The 20,178-nt window shown below is 37.7% G+C and overlaps 3 protein-coding genes across 9 annotated transcripts in view; 2 read left to right on the forward strand and 1 right to left on the reverse strand.

Moving 5' to 3' along the window:
* Positions 1 to 8,868, forward strand: part of P2RY12 (purinergic receptor P2Y, G-protein coupled, 12) — a 52,626-nt gene extending 43,758 nt beyond the window's left edge. For 2 of the 4 annotated variants that reach the window (XM_005863462.2, XM_005863463.2), the window contains exons 2-3: positions 6,063 to 6,227; positions 7,702 to 8,868. In XM_005863462.2, coding sequence (XP_005863524.1) covers positions 7,724 to 8,740 — 1,017 coding nt within the window. In that variant the 5' untranslated portion in view covers positions 6,063 to 6,227; positions 7,702 to 7,723 and the 3' untranslated portion in view covers positions 8,741 to 8,868. Of the gene's footprint in view, positions 1 to 5,722; positions 6,228 to 6,672; positions 6,682 to 7,701 lie in introns of those variants that run through there. The other 2 variants (XM_014537433.1, XM_014537432.1) reach the window with 2 other exon arrangements.
* MED12L (mediator complex subunit 12-like) overlaps positions 1 to 20,178 on the reverse strand; it is a 397,491-nt gene that overhangs the window by 98,514 nt on the left and 278,799 nt on the right. The gene's annotated exons all lie outside the window — the stretch shown is intronic.
* P2RY13 (purinergic receptor P2Y, G-protein coupled, 13) lies at positions 15,358 to 18,483 on the forward strand. Its single transcript, XM_005863461.2, has 2 exons — positions 15,358 to 15,576; positions 16,029 to 18,483. Exon 2 carries the CDS (start codon positions 16,044 to 16,046, stop codon positions 17,043 to 17,045), a length of 1,002 nt encoding a protein of 333 aa, XP_005863523.1. The 5' UTR covers positions 15,358 to 15,576; positions 16,029 to 16,043; the 3' UTR covers positions 17,046 to 18,483.

A 20,178-nucleotide genomic window follows, 5' to 3' on the forward strand; every position in this document is an offset into this window, starting at 1 on the left:
AGGGGGGCAGGCAGTTAGGAGCGACCAGGCAGGCAGGCAGGTGAGTGGTTAGGAGGCAGCGGTCCAGGATTGTGAGAGGATGTCCGACTGCTGGTTTAAAGAAATGAACATGACTCAGAGCAGACTTCAATTTAATTCACTTAAACAGGCAGTTGGACATCCCTTGAGTGGTCCCGGATTGGAGAGAGTGCAGGCTGGGCTGAGGGGACACCCCTCTCCTGGTGCAAGAATTATCATGCACTGGGCCTCTAGTAATTAATAAGAGCACCAGAGAAGTCAGGGTCACAGAGGTTAGTCATGGAGGGGACATTTAACACTGGGAGTCATCAATAGTATCAAATGCAATGGAGAAGTCACAATGGATGTAGCTGACTTGTTTTTTTAAAAAACACATGTGTGAACCTCAAAAGAGAAGTTTCTCTACAATGAAGGATGGAGGGCAGAGAGCAGGAAACAGGGAGCTGAAGTAAGAGTAGGTGGTGAAATAAGAGCAGGCAAAGGAAGTAACCCACATTTACTAGTATTGAGCATGAAGAACAGCAGCTTGAGAGGAAAGAGAAGGTTGTGTTAAGATAATCAATGGCAACCTCTTGTTTCAAAGCTATGTTCCAAATAGAGTCTCCAGGAAGGAAATCCAGGTCGGAGGGCAGATAACTGATAGATAGAAAACAACAGTGTCTTTTCTGGCTTAACTTGGAAAGAAAGTCAGGCACACCTTTACACTTCACCACAGAGTAAAAGGAAACTGATAAAAACATGGGGAATGTGGGTGAAAAGTGAGGAATGTGAGGAACTTCATATCAGTTCATTGGTCCTGATATTCTCAGGGAGTTGGACTAGAAGCACAGTCATGAGTTGAGAGTGAGGGATGGAATTTAAAAGCAAGAGCAACATGCACTTAGCTGGGAAAGAACCACCGGTCCCCTCTGCGTGGTATAAAACTGTATGTGCTTCTGATAGCTGATATTGTGAGGAAAATCATGCATGGTAGCTGTTACTAATCTTCAAAATGGAAAGGCAAAGACTTCTAAAAGCAACTCTTTTTCAACAGCCTACAATAGCAATTTTCAACCAGTGTGCTGCAAGAATTTTTAAAACATACAATACCCGACTATTTAGTCAGGGGCACTGACCTCTTTTCCCTTAGGTTGTCAAATGAAAAAAATGACAACAGCCAACACAATAGCCATCCAGTGTGAATGAATCACAATGATACCTTTTATTCTTGTCAGATCAGCAAAAAGCACATTGTTTGGTGCCACAGAACTTTAGTAATTAGTTTATGTGTGCTGTAAGATGAAAACTACGGAATTGGTTTATGTCAATTTTCGGTACATGCAGAAAATGTACAAGTCTTCAAATACCAACTTATGCTACATGAGAATTAAGGCACCCTAAGAAAATAGGCCAAATATTCCTAAGAGTACCAATAAGTTCTACTCTTTCATCTGGGAATCCAAACACCCTCAAGTTGCCTAGTTGTAAGTAAAATTAATGATTGGAGATCAGTACCGAAGAATTATTCTGTTATTTATTCCCTGAAGGACACATTTATTCGGCAGGAAAAAAAAATCACTAGGCAATCCACAGATGTCTAGCCACTGCCAGTGTGCTGTCCATGGGTGGGACAGTTCATCTCCCCTGTGCACTGACTTTTGAAAATCTCCAGATCGATTACTCTCTTTCTCCAGATAAAAATCACCTAACTGATAGGGAACTAGGAGGATGCATGTCCAAAACCGGGGGAGGCTTGTTATAATACAGAAATTAAAATGTGCCTCTCAACCCAAATATCCTTGAGAAGAACTGAAGGAAGAATTGAAGTGAATTAAATTGAAGTCTGCTCTGAGTCATGTTCATTTCTTTAAAATATGTGATTAGAAATGTTGCCAAAACACGTGTGTGTTCACAAAGATATGACAATGGTGGCTAGACTATCAGAGCTATGTACTTTCCTTATTAATATTTTCTGATTATTTCTACAAATGACCCAATTAACTGTAGAATTTAAAAATTAATAAATTAATGCTCCTTTAAGGGAAATAAGAATCCCCCTCTGAGTGCTTCCTTTTCTTTTGAACACTAATTAAGATGGATAAAGTAGATGCACTTGTCCTGCTGATACAATATAATTAAGCATTTCAAACTTCCCAACACTCATTAATTTGTATGTTTAAATATTCAAATGCAAACCCAGTATACATCATCTCCAAAAAGGAGTAAAAACCACTTTTTAAAAAATAATAAATCTACATAAAATTTTTAGTTCCTTTATTAAAATAAGTTTATTTTATTATTTTTAATATGTCTTTATTGTTGAAAGTATTACAGATGTCCCTCTTTTTCTATACTAATCAAAGGGTAATATGCTAATTAGACCAGGTCGACCGGCCATCTTCCAGATGTCCAACTTCCTTCTGGACAAAGCCATGGTGGTGGGGAGGCAGAGGCAATTAGGGGTGATCAGGCAGGGAGGGGAGGGCAATTGGGGGCAAGATCAGGCTGGCAGAGGAGAACAGTTGGGGGCGAGATCAGGTCGGCAGGGGAGGGCAGTTAGGGGTGATCAGGCAGGCAGAGGCAGTTAGGGGTGATCAGGCTAGCAGGGCAGAGCAGTTAGGGATGTCCACAGGGATCAGGCCTAAAAAGGCAGTCGGACATCCCCCAAGGGGTCCCCGACTGGAGAGGGTGCAGGCTGGGCTGAGGGCCCCCCCCCCATGCACGAATTCCGTGCACCGGGCCACTAGTATGCATATAAGTTCTTTGGCTAATCTCTTCATGGCCCCATCCCCTCCCTCTGAGAATAAATAACTATTAAAAGAGGTTTTCAAGCATTATTTTTGTAGCTGAATTCTTCAATATGACATTGTTCTGTTTAGAATAAAATGACTTCATATAAATGCTATATCAATAATAAGCCTTGCGCTGGGGTGAAGAATAGGTGTGTACATGTGTAAGGAGGGAGGCTGTGTTAAGCAGGGTCAGGGAACAGCCGACCTGCGAGCCATACAAGGCCCACAAAATCATTTGGTCTGGCCCTGGAAGGCATAAAGGGTGAGTTCATTAAATGTCTGACCAAATACAGCAGGCGAACTTTTAAGCTGACAATTTTGTATGGCCCTTGAATGATGTTTTAAATATACAAATGGCCCTTGGAAGAAAAAAAGGTTCCCCACCCCGGGAAAGTAACAAGAAATGAGCTGCTGCTTCTCATTAATAATTCCACCTGAATTAGAGTAAATTTTTCTTTAAAGCAAAAAAAAAAAAATAGGAAACCCCTTTAATTTGATTTGTATAGGAAATCTTTGTCCTACAATAGCTTATAGTCCGCAGTATGGCTGAAATGAGATTTTATCCAACAGAGTCAGTGTACTGTAGGAGCATAACTGATGTTAGGTGTTTAACTAGATATAGTAACTAGGCCTCCGCTTTCATGCAAAACACTTGAGACAGGGTGACAACTCGATCAGCAGAGTTAGCATTCGCTTTTACTAAAAACCCCAATGCCCAAGACTCCTTATTTTAGGAATTTGTCTTTTATCAAACCTAAATGTCTATACTCTCACCAGAAAAGACAAACTAGATGACATAAGCAAGCAATTCCTTAAAATGCATGTGTTCAATCAAAACATTCACTAATATCAGAATGACCACACCTACAAACCGTGTTAGAACTAAAATAGCCAAAGTGAACTAATCAAATGGTTTAACTACCTCTCCATCCTGCTGCCACAATCTGATTCCAAAGGGACCAGAGTCCTCCACTTTAGGACAGGGGCCCCCTGGGTTCAGAGTAATCTCATTCAAGTAAATATTTTCAGATAAGCAGACAACCTTCAGCAGACTTGGCAAAATAAATAAACTGGTTAAATCACTTGCATGTAAAAATTCTGGGCCATAAGTTTATTCTAAGTCATCTCAATCGTTGAAAGTAACAAAATCAATTAAAGCTAGTCCGGTTCCCAAAGTAACACATACGATTACAAACTGCATGTGTTGTTGTTTATTAATGAGGTAATGCTCTACTACATTCATATGACCATATACTTTTGTAACCTGAGATAATTCTTGCTTAAAAGATTTTAGTCACTTTCAGGGTCAAGTGATCTAAATGGGTAATTGGCAGTCATCCTCCAATGAGAAAATATTATCAGAGAAGGTTCACAGACAGGTGTGGTTGTGAGTTAAAACCAGAGGAGTGAGAAAGTTAATCTAGAATAAGAGCTGGAGATTTTCCTTTACCCTTCAATCCCTTACTCACAGTCCTCTAGGAATTTGGAAATGTAAATTCTCAATAAAATATATGATTTAAGAATCCTGAATTAGTGTTCCTGTAATGTAACACGTACATTATGTGTTATAATTTTTCCCCACAAATCTTGTTTCATCTCTAGACCTTAGAAACAATTCATAAACATTCTTTAGAGTTTACAATTTGCTGTAAACGCAAGTATGACTCTTATTTTCCTGCAAGAAGTGCAGCCATTCCCTTCATGGTATTTACCTCTCGCTCCTCTACCTCAATGTCGAGGAGACAGCAAGAGGGGGAAGATTTAGCCGTAACTGCAAAATAGTTACAGATGGAGGCTCCGGGACCAGACAGCATGGTTGGCATCAGGCCTCTAATGAATCCACTGCTCTGCTCCCCCGCTTCCCTCATCCAGAAACAAAAATAATATGAAGGTGTACTTCAGAGAGTCGTCGAGGTCATAAAATGAGTAAATTCATGACGATATAAGGAATCAAACACTGGCGATTATTTAACATAAAAGTTCTGTCAAAGTCTAATTTTGTGTCCCCAAATCAACAAGTAAGATTTGCTTACTGTAAGTCAAATTTTAAAATAAAAATAACCTGATTCCTACTTTTTCAAGAGTTTAATATCAAATTGACACTTCTAGCTGACTAACAGATTAGGATCTATTAAGTACCTGAAATTTCCAAATAAAATGATTCAAATTCATAACTTGATTTCAGATTCTTAATGCCAATTTAAGTCAGTGGTCCTGATTTAAAACATCAGTGTGCATGAGTATCACACGGGAAGCTCATTAAATGCAGGTGAGGGGAGCACCCAGAGTTCCTGACTCACTGGGGCTCGGTTTGGTGCCAAGGATCCTGCATTTCTCATGACTTCCCAGGGGAAGCCTGCACTTTGAGAACCTTTGTTGAAGATTAACAAATACAAAGACAGACCCACGCAAAACTCAGAAGAAAGAAATAACCAAAACATATCTTCACAGCAAAGGCATCTACCCAAATGGTCCTCTGGTAACAGAGGAGATTACAGTTAGAAATATTTGTGTGTGTGTTTGTGTGCATGCATGTCCACAGCAGTATTTATACCAAAGTAATAGCAATACAAGGATCCATGAATTTAATGATATATTCCCCAACACCGAAAACTTGGTTAACAGAAAAAAAAATTGTTTCTATGTAAATTCTGTTCAAGAAAATCATAAAAGACACTTTATATAATAAGCCTGGCAATTGGATACAACTGTTTTTCTTTCTAATGTAATTTTGGAACTTTATAATTTATAATGGGAGGAAACTGTTTCATCTACAAAAAGTTGATCAAACACAGATTTAAAATAATGACATTATTAACCAGGAAAAGAAAGGCAAAGAGCAAGAGATTTAACATCCCTAACAAGCACAGATTCTGAGTTAATGTAATTACTCTTACAGCATAATACATCATCTGATGTTGAGCACAGTATGTTTTCAGGTAAACAGCCATCTAAGAAAGCAAGCTTGCAACCTTCTCCGGGAAGCAGACTTCAAAAGGCTTGGATTTATCCTCGCAGGGAAAAATACCCAAAAGAACTCATACAGCATGAACTCTATGGCAGGTCTCAGTAAAAAGCCACAAGATTTAAAATTGCCTTTTAAAAGATGACTTTTCACCCACCCTGCCCCACATTTCCCAAGGAAATAAAAGCAGAAGTCATAAAAGTGGACAAACGGAAATCCAGTGTCTGCATAGCTTTGAGTCCACAGCACTTGAAGGTAATTTCTGATTGTGGAGTCCTCTCTTCCTCTCATGCTCTATTTCTCTCTAGAAACCTCAAGACTTTACTGATGAGAACTCTGCAAATTCTCTACCATAAAGAGTTTTAACAACTAAGCTAAGACATTAAAAAGGAAAATACCAGATGCCACCCTGCAGTTGAACTGACTACCACTTACTGGATACATTTAAATCCTCCAATCAACAGAGTAACCAGGTAACTTTATATCTAGAAGTATTTGACACTTTGTATTTACACTTTGACATATGTGAACATTTTTTCAGGTTTTCTTAAAATTGGAAACTTTTAGTAACAATATCAATGCAGGCACTTATTTGGGATAAAAATTAAAATATAATCCACAATAATGGTGTTAGAAATAACAATTTCATTTAAAAACTTATAGAGGACTGAAATAAAATACAAATGGTCTTACTAATTTTACATCAAGTGTGGAATTAGACTTAGATATAGAGAGAGCTGAAATTCTCCAGATCAAGAATATGTGTTAAATAAGTTGTAGTCTATGCAAAATGAGTAATCCCAAAGTAGAATTTCCAAAACTATCAAAGAATATACAACTCAAAGCAAATAGCGGTAGCAAGGAAAGTTAAAATCAGTGATCTTGTATCAATTACATATTGTTTTTGGTTTGTTTTAGGTTAAACAGGTGAGAGGTGAGGAGGTGTTGAAAACTGAAGCCATAATTGTGACAACGTGAATGAATCTTGTTTTACTTTCAATAATTAAAGGATGTAAAAAATTAATTCCACTGACATTTGGGGTATTTAGTTCTACCTTTATTTGTCATATTTAAATATTTTATATGGAATTTTTTTAATTTAAATATCTGTACTTTAACATTACCATATCTTATATTTAGGAATAATATTCTATAAACAATCAATTCCATTGTCTTTGATGAAATAAAAATGTTACAAATCTCACTTTAAATTTCAAAATTTAGATGTCAGATAACATATTCCAGTGAAGTGTTAGTTTATTTACAGCTGCTTGTTGGGGTATAATAACCTATGGAACCAGACATGAGCATGGTTTTGCTTTGTTATAGTATCTACCATTATATTTGAAGCTAAAGAATGAGTCCTTATGGGCCTGACTTTTGAATGGATGCCAGCAATATAGAGGCAGAAATATCCTTCAATTATAAAGGAAATTTTTCTTTCTGACTCAGTGTCTTACTTATTTAATCCTAATAGGCAATTATCAGTTATTTCTTCTTAGAATGCTTTGATGGTGCAACTAGAGTAAGTGAAGTCCAGGAATAAGGTTGGTGCAGAAAGGGTGACTGAATAGAAACAAAAGAACTTTTTAAAGGCATGGAAATGAAACCGGAGAACAAAGCAGAGCCCTAATATTGCTCTTCTAGACTTCATATATAAATATACAGATGTTTTTGCCTAAGATAAAAAATGTTCTAAGAGAGGCAAATATTCAACAAATAAAAAATACAAAGTATCCATACCTTCACATAATTCAGACCATTTTACTTTCCTAGAAGTAGAATATGATGAAATATCATGAGATTGTTTTCTTTGTTCTTACTACTTGCCACAAAAAAAATTAGAAACCTGTTTTTAAAGAAGGCTGTCCAGAAAAGTTACACACAGAGACAAAAGCAAAATCAGCTACTGGCACTGAAAATAACCACCCCCCCCCTCCCCTCCAGGTATCAAAGAGGGAACGCGGCCATGGACAACTTCACCTCTCCCCCGGGGAATGGCAGCCTGTGCACCAGGGACTACCACATCACCCAGGTCCTCTTCCCGCTCCTCTACACTGTCCTGTTTTTCACTGGACTCATCACAAATAGCCTGGCAATGAGGATTTTCTTTCAAATCCGCAGTAAATCCAACTTTATTATTTTTCTTAAGAACACAGTCATTTCTGATCTTCTCATGATTCTGACTTTTCCATTCAAAATCCTCAGTGATGCCAAACTGGGAACAGGACCACTGAGAGTGTTCGTGTGCCAAGTGACCTCTGTCATATTCTACTTCACAATGTATATCAGTATTTCATTCCTAGGGCTGATAACTATCGATCGCTACCAGAAGACCACCAGGCCATTTAAAACATCCAGCCCCAACAATCTCCTGGGGGCCAAGATTCTCTCTGTTGTCATCTGGGCATTCATGTTCTTACTCTCTTTGCCTAACATGATCCTAACCAACAGGAGGCCGAGAGACAAGAATGTGAAGAAATGCTCTTTCCTCAAATCAGAATTTGGTTTGGTCTGGCATGAAATAGTCAATTATATCTGTCAAGTCATTTTCTGGATTAATTTTTTAATTATTATTGTATGTTATACACTCATTACAAAAGAACTATACAGGTCATATGTAAGAACAAGGGGTACTGGTAAAGTTCACAAGAAAAAGGTGAACATCAAGGTTTTCATTATCATTGCTGTATTTTTTATTTGTTTTGTTCCCTTCCATTTTGCCCGGATTCCCTACACCCTGAGCCAGACCCGGGATGTCTTTAACTGCTCTGCGGAGAATACTCTGTTCTATGTGAAGGAGAGCACGCTCTGGTTAACTTCCTTAAATGCATGCCTGGATCCATTCATCTACTTTTTCCTTTGCAAGTCCTTCAAAAATTCCTTGATGAGTATGCTGAAGTGCACCAATTCTGCAACATCTCCCCACGAAAACAGGGGGAAAGGTCAGGATGGTAGGGACCCAAGCGAAGAGACTCCAATATAAACACATTGAGGTAAGATTTCAATCTGTTAACCAGATTGAAATATTAGTGTTTGGAACTCCTAAAAGAAAACACTATGTAAAAATATTAATACTAAGAAGCAGCTGAGTAACAATGACGCTTGAAACAATAGAAGACTACAAAAGTAATTTTCATTTACTTTTCCAGTATTAAAAGCTATCTTAAAATGTAGAAAACTAAATTAACATATAGCTGTGGAGCAAAACAAACTGTTATCCAATAACCATGTGACATGCAAAACCATACAGAATTCAAGAATTGAAGAGTTTTGGCAAAATAGGTAACAATATAATGATACTTACTGTAATTCTATAAATACATTATTGATCACAATATTAGTAAACTTACTATATAATCAACTGGAGAATGATAAGTCTGATAAAATCTTCTGACCAAAAATTATACTTATCTATAATAATAAAAACGTAACATGCTAATTAGATCAGGCTGCCAAACGACCTTCTGGACATTCTTCCGGATGACCTTCTGGACAAGTGGGGCTGCAAGGGCCGAGGCAAGCCACCGCGGCTGCAAGAGCCGAGCCCCTTGCACAAATTTTGTGCATCATGCCTCTAGTTAGTTGTATATACAATTCTAGTCCCCTAACCAAATGCTGACCTACTGTGATAATCATTATAAAAATTTAAGTAAGTGGGGCACACAAAGAATAGTAACTACTAACTTATAATTATCAGCAAAGACCTAAGGGATTTATACTAATTGAAATGGTAATAGATTAGACTGAATTTTTTTAATGTTCATTAAGATAGAAGATTAAAAACTACTTTCCGGCCCTAACCGGTTTGGCTCAGTGGATAGAGCGTCGGCCTGCGGACTGAAGGGTCCCAGGTTCGATTCCAGTCAAGGGCATGTACCTTGGTTGCGGGCACATCCCCAGTGGGGAGCGTGCAGGAGGCAGCTGATCGATGTTTTGCTCTCATCGATGTTTCTAACTCTCTATCCCTCTCCCTTCCTCTCTGTAAAAAATCAATAAAATATATTTAAAAAAAAACAAAAAACAAACAAACAAACAAAAACTACTTTCCCAATAAAAAGTATAGAAATAGCAAATGAAGCCATTAAATAAGGAGGCTTTTTATAAGATATTCTAATACACACATACAAAAACAAACAAACATAATACTCCCTTAACACTAGAGAAATCGGTTTTACTAATGTTTTCACAACTTTAGTAAATACAATAGCATCATTAACTTATCTTTATTAACTAGCTACTAGAGACTGCACACAAGTTAATAAACATTTCCCATAGTGAGAAAAACAAATGTAATTAAGCATTTGTACAGCATAACTATCAACAGGAAAGTGATTAAAATGGTTGGATTTATGCCCTTGCTGGTTTGGTTCAGTGGTTGGGGTGTTGGCCCTCAGACTGAAGAGTCCTGGGTTCGATATTTCTCTCTCTGCCTCTCCCCCTCCTTCTCACTCTGTCTAAAAATCAATGGAAAAAATATCCTCGGGTGAGGATTAACAACAACAACAAAATGTTTGGATTTACCTGTTTGTTATTTGTGTGTATAACAAAAAATTTACATTAAACTCTAAATCACACTTTGTTAGAAATTCTTTGTTCAAAGATATTAGATACCATGACTCACTTCCTATCTTCCCCCTACCTCAAATGTTAAACCCATTTAAGAAAGATTAGCTGCCAACACTTTTAAGACAGAACATTGAGAAAATCTTCTGAAGGTGACATCTCACATCAATTAGTTCATATGTAAATGGGAAACCAGGTCAGACTTCAAATGTAGACTGATTCCACAGAAGCCATGTTCATTATTTTTAATATAAATAAAATATACAACACACTGGGAATTATGACATCATTTATCTTAATTATATATGATCCTCAGAGGTGATTCTCAAGCAGAAGGCATAGATTCCAATATCTAAATATCATATGAGAAGAAATTAAAAGGCTGAATCCTATATAATAAAAGCCTAATATGCTAAGTATCTGGTCGTCTGGTTGTCTGTTCAACCAATCAAAGTGTAATATGCTAAGAATGGATTTTACATTTCAAATGTTTGTGGGGATAAAAGTTAGAAGAAGGGTAAAAGCTCATGCTGCATTAAAGTTACATGAAATTCAAGTTTCAGTGTCCATAAGGTTTTATTAGAACACAGCCACACCCACTGGGGTTTTACCTGCCGTAACAACCGGGATAAGTAGTTGTGTTGGAGACTACAAAGCCACAAAAGTATTTACTAGCTAGTTCTTTAAAAGAGTGACAACCCCTGGACTAGAACTTTAAAAGCAGAAGAAAACCCCTACACAGGAAAAAAACAAAACAAAAACAACCCTGTCTTCAAGCACCAGGGTACTTCAGTGGCTTTGCACTGTAAACAACTGCAGTCCAGTCGCTGATCTAGGTGACCTGCTAGCTGGGAATGCCCAAAGCGGGACTACAATGATGCCAGTGGGAGCTAAGCATGTGGAAACACGCTTACAAGTCTCTAAGTAAAAAGAGACAGCCTGACTTTTTAAAAAAATGGGGAAAGGGCTTGAAAAATCAATTTCCAGGAGAAATACAAATGGGCAGTATAATATAAATACATATATATCACTAATAATCAAATAAGTATACTAAAATGACATGGCTTTTTTGCACCATGAGTTTAGAATTGATTTATAAGTTTTTAAGCAAGGTGCTGTAGAATCCCACTCAGTGAGACTACAAATCAGTACAATCTTTCTGGAAAGCTATTGGAAAATAACGTTCTACATATTGATGCACAGTGTTTGATCCAGCATTCCACTTTTAGGGAACTTCCTATAAATATGTTGCAACAAATGCACAAAAATATATGGACATGTATATGCTCTACAGTACTGTTTTTTAATATGAGAAAAAAATGGGAAAAATAAATGCCCAACAACTTAACTAAACTATGATAACTTTATATTGTATATCATTTTTTTAAAAATTAGGGAAGTCATCATGTACTGACATAAAATAAAATAAAGATACAATATATCAATAAATGTAAATATATATGTACATGTACATATTTCCAAACCATTGGTATTATATGTAAAAGGGATTAACTTGCAATTACTACTATATACATGTCTATATTTGAACTCTTTAAACTTTATAATAAAATTATGAAGCTGAATATTCATATAATTGTTTCAGATATTGTGAATCAATTGCCTGTTTCCAGTCATAGGTACAGACTTTCTAATGTTGAACTTAATAATAGACAAAGATTACTACATTTAACTTGAAATTGCATAATTTATTTTAGCTTATTATTACCACTTTCGGTTAATCCAGTGTGGAATTTTTTAAACATTTTGATATAATCTGCGAAAGTACCATGGTATACCTTGATGGGAAGTAAAAGGTTCTTCTATGAGTACAGGAGTTCCCATTTTGACTTTCAATCCAAATAAAAGTAAATACTTCCTCATCTTTCACATATTATTTACATGGCACTGGTTACCACATCAACAGGAACCTTTAAACTGTTAACTCTGATCCAAAGGAAAATCCCAAAGGAGACTACAAATGTAGTTATTCCCATTTTGCAGGCTTCTAATTTTTATTTTATCTTCTTTGATTCTCTTCTGATTATACTGCTTTGAACCAATTTATGTTTTCAACCTCACATCTCACTTTAAGACAAGAAGTTTCACAAGTCCATTAACTTTATAGTTTACTGTTTCGTCTCATTCATCATTCAGTTATGCCCACCTCAAAAACTCCAGAATTTGGTAAACAATTCCATGGTCACCTTATCTGTGACTTCTAACAGCCAGGAGAGAGTAAGGCAGGCTCTGAGTGTGGGGCCTAGAGCTAGACTGTGGGTTTGCAGTGGGCCTGGGCTGCATGATCTGAGGCGAAGTGCTTAACTTCTGCACTTCTGTTTTCTCATCTGTAAAATGGGACCGATCACTGCTGTAAGAATTGAATAAGATCATATTATCAACAGACCAGCACAGCCAGTGTGATTTTATTAGTTTTGACTATATTCCCTTTTGAGTCCGATAGGATTTTATTTTTTAAAATATATTTTTATTGATTTCAAAGAGGAAGGGAGAGGGAGAGAGATAGAAACATCAAAGATGAGAGAGAATCATTGATCAGCTGCCTCCTGCATGCCCTTACTAGGGAACAAGTCTGCAACCTGGGCATGTGCCCTGACTGAGCCACACCAGCTGGGTGGATTTTAAATGTTTAGTTTATTCACATTTGACAGGCACCTAATTTCTGGAACCTTTACTTATATCTTACTAGAGGCCCGGTGCATGAAATACTTGCATGGGTAGGGTCCCTAGGCCTGGCCAGAGATCAGGGCTGATTGGGGTCTTCCTTCCCCTGGCTGCTGGCTGCCGGCCAGGGCCTTCCTTCATTCCGTGCCACCCACTGGTGGTCAAACACCCGGTTGGTAGAACTCCTGAGGGGACAATTTGCATATTAGCCTTTTATTATATAGGATTTGATTTTTTCCTCCTGTCTTTCATGAGCTATCCCACAGTTCTACATTATATTCCACTTTTCTTTTAATTTCATTTAATAGAAAACATGCCAATACCTACCATGTCACAGGATTCATTCTCCACAGTGGGTGGATTTTCACCCATTGTATCCCTTTAACAACACAGAAAAGCAGACACCATTACTTATTTTCATATAAAGTGGAGACAATGGTTTCATAGAGAGCATGAATAACTTGCCCAGGGTCATAAGAAAAGTACGAGTTAGAATAAGGAATTGAACCCAGGCACTCTGGCTCCTGAGGCCATGCTCATATCTGCTCTGCTGGGCAGCCTCTCAGAGACAGTATCAAGGGCAAAATACCTCCCCCATGGGTCATGGCAACTCATGAGAACAAAGAAAGACGGCCAATGCACACTAAGCACATGGACGCATAGGAATGAGTGACCTATGGAATATTTACTATGATGAAAAATTTTGAAACCTACCAACCCATTTAAAAGAATACCCTTCTGTAACTTTAGAAATCGATACCACTTGAGTTCCCCTTTTGAAAGTTTCCCACACTCTGGCATTTTGAAATTTGACCAAAATGTGATTTCCAGTTTTCACATTATGAAATGAAATTTCCCTTGTTTAAATTGAAACTATTCCAAACCTTCAATGGATTTGCCTCTGTCAGGAAATGTACACTTAATTACGTAAGTCAAATCCCTCTACTTAAAAAATAAAACTAAAAAAGTTTTGTTTGTTTTTACTCTCTAATAAAGCAAACAAAAAGATATGTTTAAATTATGTTCCATTGCATTAATGAAATCCAGAATCTGTATTTCCAAGAATCAATTTGAATGAAACACATTTTTTTTTTCAAACTGTGTCACCATAGGTTAGTTCCAAGCAAAATTATCAGGCATCCCATTGCCTCAAAATGTCTGGTTGGTTATAGAGTTTTATTCTCAGAATCCCAAGCCAAGTCATCGAAAAATTCTCAATCAACCAACCCGACAGTCTACTCCAGCTCTGTGGTTAAACTTGTAGCACAAAATATGAAGTGAAACTCACCATGGAGAACTCCACATTCCCTCATAAGATCTCTAAATTTCCTCTTTCCCTTGACCTATCTGGCAAGACAACATTTATTATAGATTTTTGTCTATATAAAAGCAGCAATTAGCCTGGCCAGCATGGCTCAGTGGATAGAGCCTGGGAACTGAAGGGTCCCGGGTTCGATTCCTGATCAGGGCATATGCCCGGGTTGTGCGCTCAATCCCCAGTGTGAGGTGTGCAGGAGGCAGCCAACCAATGATTCTCTCTCATCATTGATGTTTCTATCTCTCTCCCCCTCTCCTTTCCTCTCTGAAATAAATAAAAATATATTTTTTAAAAAAACAGCAATTACTCTTTCAAACTTGAAGAGATCTTAAAGAAAAAAATTTGTAGACCTTGGCCCAAGATTGATTGATGGATAAAATTCCTGAAGTCTATAGCACTTCGCATATAACATGAAATACAGGGAAGATTTCCAAAAATGGTTTTCTAATAAATGAGAAAGTATGTCGCCATTTAAATCTATAATTCCCACACCAGAGCAGTGACTAAAATTTCTCAGCCAGCACTATTCCAGGCCCGCACTTCGTCCTCTCAGCAAGACTACAGGGTATACACCATTACTGAACCCACCACACAGAGGAGGACACTGCAGCACAGAGCCATCAAATCAGCTGTCTATGATCTAGTACACAGTAATTGGTGGGTGTGGGATTCTGACTCCAAAAATCTGGATCTATTAGCCCTTAACCCTTAGCAAATATGTCATTTTCTCTTTCAGAGATGGAAAGACAAAAAGACTAAGATAAATGTTTATAGAAACAAACAGGCCATCATACTGAACACAAATTTCTGGGGAAAACAGTCTAGAAGGATGCAGATAATGATTCTATCTGATTTTAGAGTCAACTATTACACTTTGTTGTAATTTGGGCTATTTTCTTTATCTTTCTGCCTCCCATTACTATATACAAGAGGCACTCAAAAATTTCATTAAACAAGTAGGTAAACAAGATTAAGCTGCAGGAAAGTTACACTATGAGAAAATATAAAGAAACTGCAACTAATTTATGCAAGTCATAGTAGATGAAGAGTACATAACTTTGAAATAAGAGATTTCTTATTAGAAAATCCTCCGAAGGTCTGAATGTGAAGAGATTCCAATGGATCACATTACACGTGAAATGAGGAAGGAAAGCAGGTTTAAGAAAGCAGAAGGGCTTGCTTCACACGCTCTTCGTGGGCTGATCTAATGACTGCGCCAAGCAGGAGACAGCGAGCGAGCCTCCTCGCAAACAAAGGTGAGTTTCAATTTTTATTATAAGTGTGCTTGCTTATAAATGGTAGACTATACTCAAGGTGGGAAATGCTTTAAGGTTAACATTCTACAAACTAGATTAGGAGCATAAAAAATTATATAATGTACAGTAATCTGACATCCATTAGTACCTCTTAAATGGGGTTTTGTTTTACTGCCATAGTAAGAGTAGCACTTGTGAATCGGGTAGGACCTGTTATTTGGATTTCATAATGCTGAGAGTAAGGGTAATGTTACAAGTACCAAAACCGTATTATGCACTTTAAAAATCCTAAACAAACTGTGCCTTCTCCACCGATCTACTGAATGTGATAATGTTAACACAGAAGGTATTAATATGCTACAAACCTAAAGTCTGTTTTTTCTAAAAGCAGCATTTTGAAATCATGAAAGGCTTTGTTTTACTGTGTGTCTGTGTGTGTTTATTTGTAACAGCTGACACTGGAAATCATGAACGCCACAGTGACGAAGGGCTTCAACGGGTCTGAGCAGTGCCCCAGGGATACGCGGATAGCACAGCTGGTGTTCCCAGCCATTTACACCATTGTTTTCTTCACCAGCATCTCGCTGAACACTCTGGCCCTGTGGGTGTTCATTCACATTCCCAGCTCTTCCACCTTCATCGTTTACCTCAAAAGTACTCTGGTGGCCGACTTGGTAATGACACTCACGCTTCCATTTAAAATCCTCTCCGATTCACACCTGGGACCCTGGCAACTCAGAGCCTTCGTGTGTCGCTTCTCCGCCGTCATCTTCTATGAGACCATGTACGTGGGCATCATTCTGCTGGGCCTCATCGCCTTTGACAGATTCCTCAAGATCATCAGACCTTTTGGAAAATTCTTTGTACAAAAACCCACTTTTGCAAAAACAGTCTCAACCTTTGTCTGGTTCCTTTTGTTCCTCATCTCTCTGCCAAACATGATCTTAAGCAACCAGAAGATGACACCGTCAACTGTGAAAAAGTGTGCCTCCTTAAAGAGCCCTCTGGGGTTGAAGTGGCACCAAGCGGTGAATTACATATCCCAGTTCATTTTCTGGACGGTTTTTGCCTTAATGCTTCTGTTTTATGTGGTGATTGCAAAAAAAGTATATGATTCTTACAGAAAGTCGAAAAGTAAGGACAGCAAAAGCAACAAGAAGCTGGAAGGTAAAGTGTTTATTGTTGTAGCTGTCTTCTTTCTGTGTTTTGCTCCATTTCATTTTGCCAGAGTTCCATATACTCAGAGTCAAACCAACAGCAAGACTAACTGTAGATTGCAGCATCAACTGTTTATCGCTAAAGAAACAACTCTCTTGTTGGCTGCAACAAACATCTGTATGGATCCCTTAATATATATTTTTTTATGTAAAAATTTCACAAGAAGGTTATTATGCATGAGAGGAAGAAAGACTACAGCATCAAACCAAGACAATCATACCAGTCAGACAGACAATATAACCCTAAACTGAAGACTTTATCATGGCTCACTTCTATTTATGGACTAGATTTCAAAAGACAATTTATTTGGAAATAACATTTAAGCAATAAAAAGGGATTAAAATAAATGTTTTCTTACATTTTATTATCCTGATGTACAAAAAGGATTATGTAAATTTAATTCCACATAGATGTATTCATAAGCAGAATGAAGTATCATTAAGAGAATGCAACAGAAAGCAAGTGGCCACTAGAGGTCATCTTTTCTAGAACATTCACTTACATTTTGGAATAGATTTATTGTGGATAAATGTGTATTCCAAAAAACCTCCCCTCCAAAACACCTTCTCACATTGTTTTACACACATAATTCAAACAGCACTCCGACTTTGTATTCCAAAAATGTTGATACTTGCTGAATTTTTGGGAAAAAAGAAAACCACCTTGAAAGTCCTTCGGTGAAGCTGAAACTTAGGGGTTGAAAGGGATGCCACATATGAAGCATCTGGGGAGCTGTAGGTGGTCAAAGGCCTTTGAAAGCTCCTTACAGTTACAAAGAGCCTTTTCCATGTCAACATAGGAGGCACGGGCACCATAATTAAGCCACATGAAACACTGTGCTATAATACTTTGCTCACATGCCAAGAGCATACAATTCAAGGGCAAAAATACTGTATTCTTCTTCTTTAGAATTTCCCTCTGCCCAGCAAATCCTCTAATGGTGGTTGAATATGCCACCTACTTGGTTAGCAAAGCCTTCCTGGGCAACAACCTCTATCCTCCTGCCTCCCACTCTGGTTAAAAATAATTGCTTCTCCAACTGTTTGGGAATGTTTTAGGGCCTTCATTGCATATGTCCCTTTACCAGTTCACTGTACTCTTGACCGCATCCCCTAAAGATGGTTAGGATTCTCTAAGAAAAATGTGTTTTGAAGACAGAAAATGTCATTTTTTATTGGTAAATCCCACAATACTTCCCACTGACCTTGGGTTACAAATGTTTTATATAGAATATGTCAGAATATTATGCTATTCTTGGTACATACATAGATGAAACTGCTGGCCCACAACCAGTAACATCCATACTGGAATATTTTTCAAAGGATGGAGCCCTACTTGGACTTATTTACCTCTGCATGTTTTTCCTGAATACCTTTGTGGTTCAAAAAAAACTACAAAATGGTTATCTGGTATTGTAGATGCCAACTTAAAACTTCCAGAGAGAATGCACAAAGGAATGCTCACGCTCTGTAAATGTGCCTCCAGCTCCAGCGTTATCATCGGAAGGTGAATCTCAGGCCTCTTCCTATGCCCTCAAGGGCACTGAGGCCCTGGAACCTGCCCACCTCTCTGGCCTCATCGCCTCACTGCTTTTCCATCCCTGGAACTTCACACTTTTCTATAAACCTGAACATGCCAGGCTTTTTTGCCCCTGTGCCATTGCACATGTAAATTTACCTCTGACTCACCAAGAAAACTCTTATCCCTCCCTAAAATCCTGCGTTGCCATCACCTAGTCCATGAAATATGATCTGGCCAACCTCCCACCACCATCTCAAACCCAGTCCCTCCCTGTCTGTCATGCCTCAATTGCTGATCTCACACTGCATTGTGATGACTCCTCCTGCAGGCACCTACTGTTTAAGTAACCTACATGTACTTCTGAAGCAGAGATTGTGCCTCATTGTGCAATCAATAAAGGTTTGATAATAAACCAAACTGGTTTTATTTTTACATACTAGAAAAGCAAAAGGAAAATCCATTTTCACTGATGTTTTCATTATCAAAAGATGATAAACATTTCTTGAAAGCTCTTTTCAGTTGAGTTCCTACAGCTTGGACACAGGGGCCGGGAAAGTGGGGATGTTCTTGGGTTCTCTACTGAGTGCTCATGAAAGAAGCAGGATTACTAAATAGCACATGAATAGCTTGGGGGCTGATGTCTATGGACATATCAGTTTGAAACTATTGGTAAAATGCTCCAGCTATGTACTGTTGGTTTTGGGTAAGTAACTGCAGTCTATTACAATATCCCAAACTCTCCTTTTACAAAGTGCTCTTGAAGTCTGATTTTCATTCTCTCAAATAAAAGAATTAGATCATGGTAACTGTTAGTGATGTCACTAAATGCACAGTACTTTTACTGAATACATTACATATTCATGAGTAGACTCTAATACAGTTTTATAAAAAACTGCATCTAGATAATGTATACAATTTTTACAAAGGTCTTTCAAGATAAAATTTCAATAGTAAATCTGTCCTCCATAAACACAAATATTTAATTCTATTGCAATAACATCATAATCAAAAGTGGAGTAAATGGTGTGTAGAATAATCTAACAAGAACTTAGAGAAAAGGCATAGTAGAGCCATCTTAAAATCATACAAAATGCAAAGCAACTATTTGAGAACAAATTCCCAAACTGGCATCAAAATACTAAGTTATGTAATACTTATAGAATGGGATGCTATACCACAGCCATTAATGACACACAAAAGAGAATGTTGTTTTTGTGTGTGTGTGGTGTTTTTTTTTGTGTGTGTGTGTGCGTGGTTCTTTTTTTTTTTTTTTAAGTAGCTTTGATATAGTGTGTGAGCTTAGAGCACAATTAAGGGCTTTTGTGAAAAGTGAAATATAACTGTTATTACTGGAAAAGGTCTTCTGACTATCCCTGGGGCAGGCAAAGGGTGAAAGGGTATTGCCTCATACTGAAGAATTCTTGAGAAACCAAGAAAATTTACTGTAAATGAGAGAGGAGAAGGCAGACAAGCAGTGAGAATTCCAAACCACAGAAGTTAGATGGCCAATGTAAAGTTATTAATTAGAATCTTAAAAGAATTATTAAACAATGGAATACTATGCTGTGGTAAAAAAAGAAGGAGTTCTTACCATTTGCAACAGCATGGATGGAACTGGAGAGCATTATGCTAAGTGAAATATGCCAGTGAGAGAAAGATAAATATCACATGATCTCACTCATTTATGGAATATAATGAACAACATAATCTGATGAACAAAAACAGATCCAGAGACCGAGAAACATTGATCAGACCGTCAAACATCAGAGGTAAGGTAGGGGAGGGTGAGGGTAAGGGGGAGAGATCAACCAAAGGTCTTATATGCATGCATATAGGCCTAACCAATGGACACAGACAACAGGG

The sequence above is a fragment of the Myotis brandtii genome, unplaced genomic scaffold (genome assembly GCF_000412655.1).
Source record: "Myotis brandtii unplaced genomic scaffold, ASM41265v1 scaffold179, whole genome shotgun sequence".
Taxonomy (NCBI): domain Eukaryota; kingdom Metazoa; phylum Chordata; class Mammalia; order Chiroptera; family Vespertilionidae; genus Myotis; species Myotis brandtii.

Bases quoted from the DNA above. Each gene is read 5' to 3' on its own strand.
- P2RY13 (XM_005863461.2), top strand. From the start codon at position 16,044: ATGAACGCCACAGTGACGAAGGGCTTCAACGGGTCTGAGCAGTGCCCC.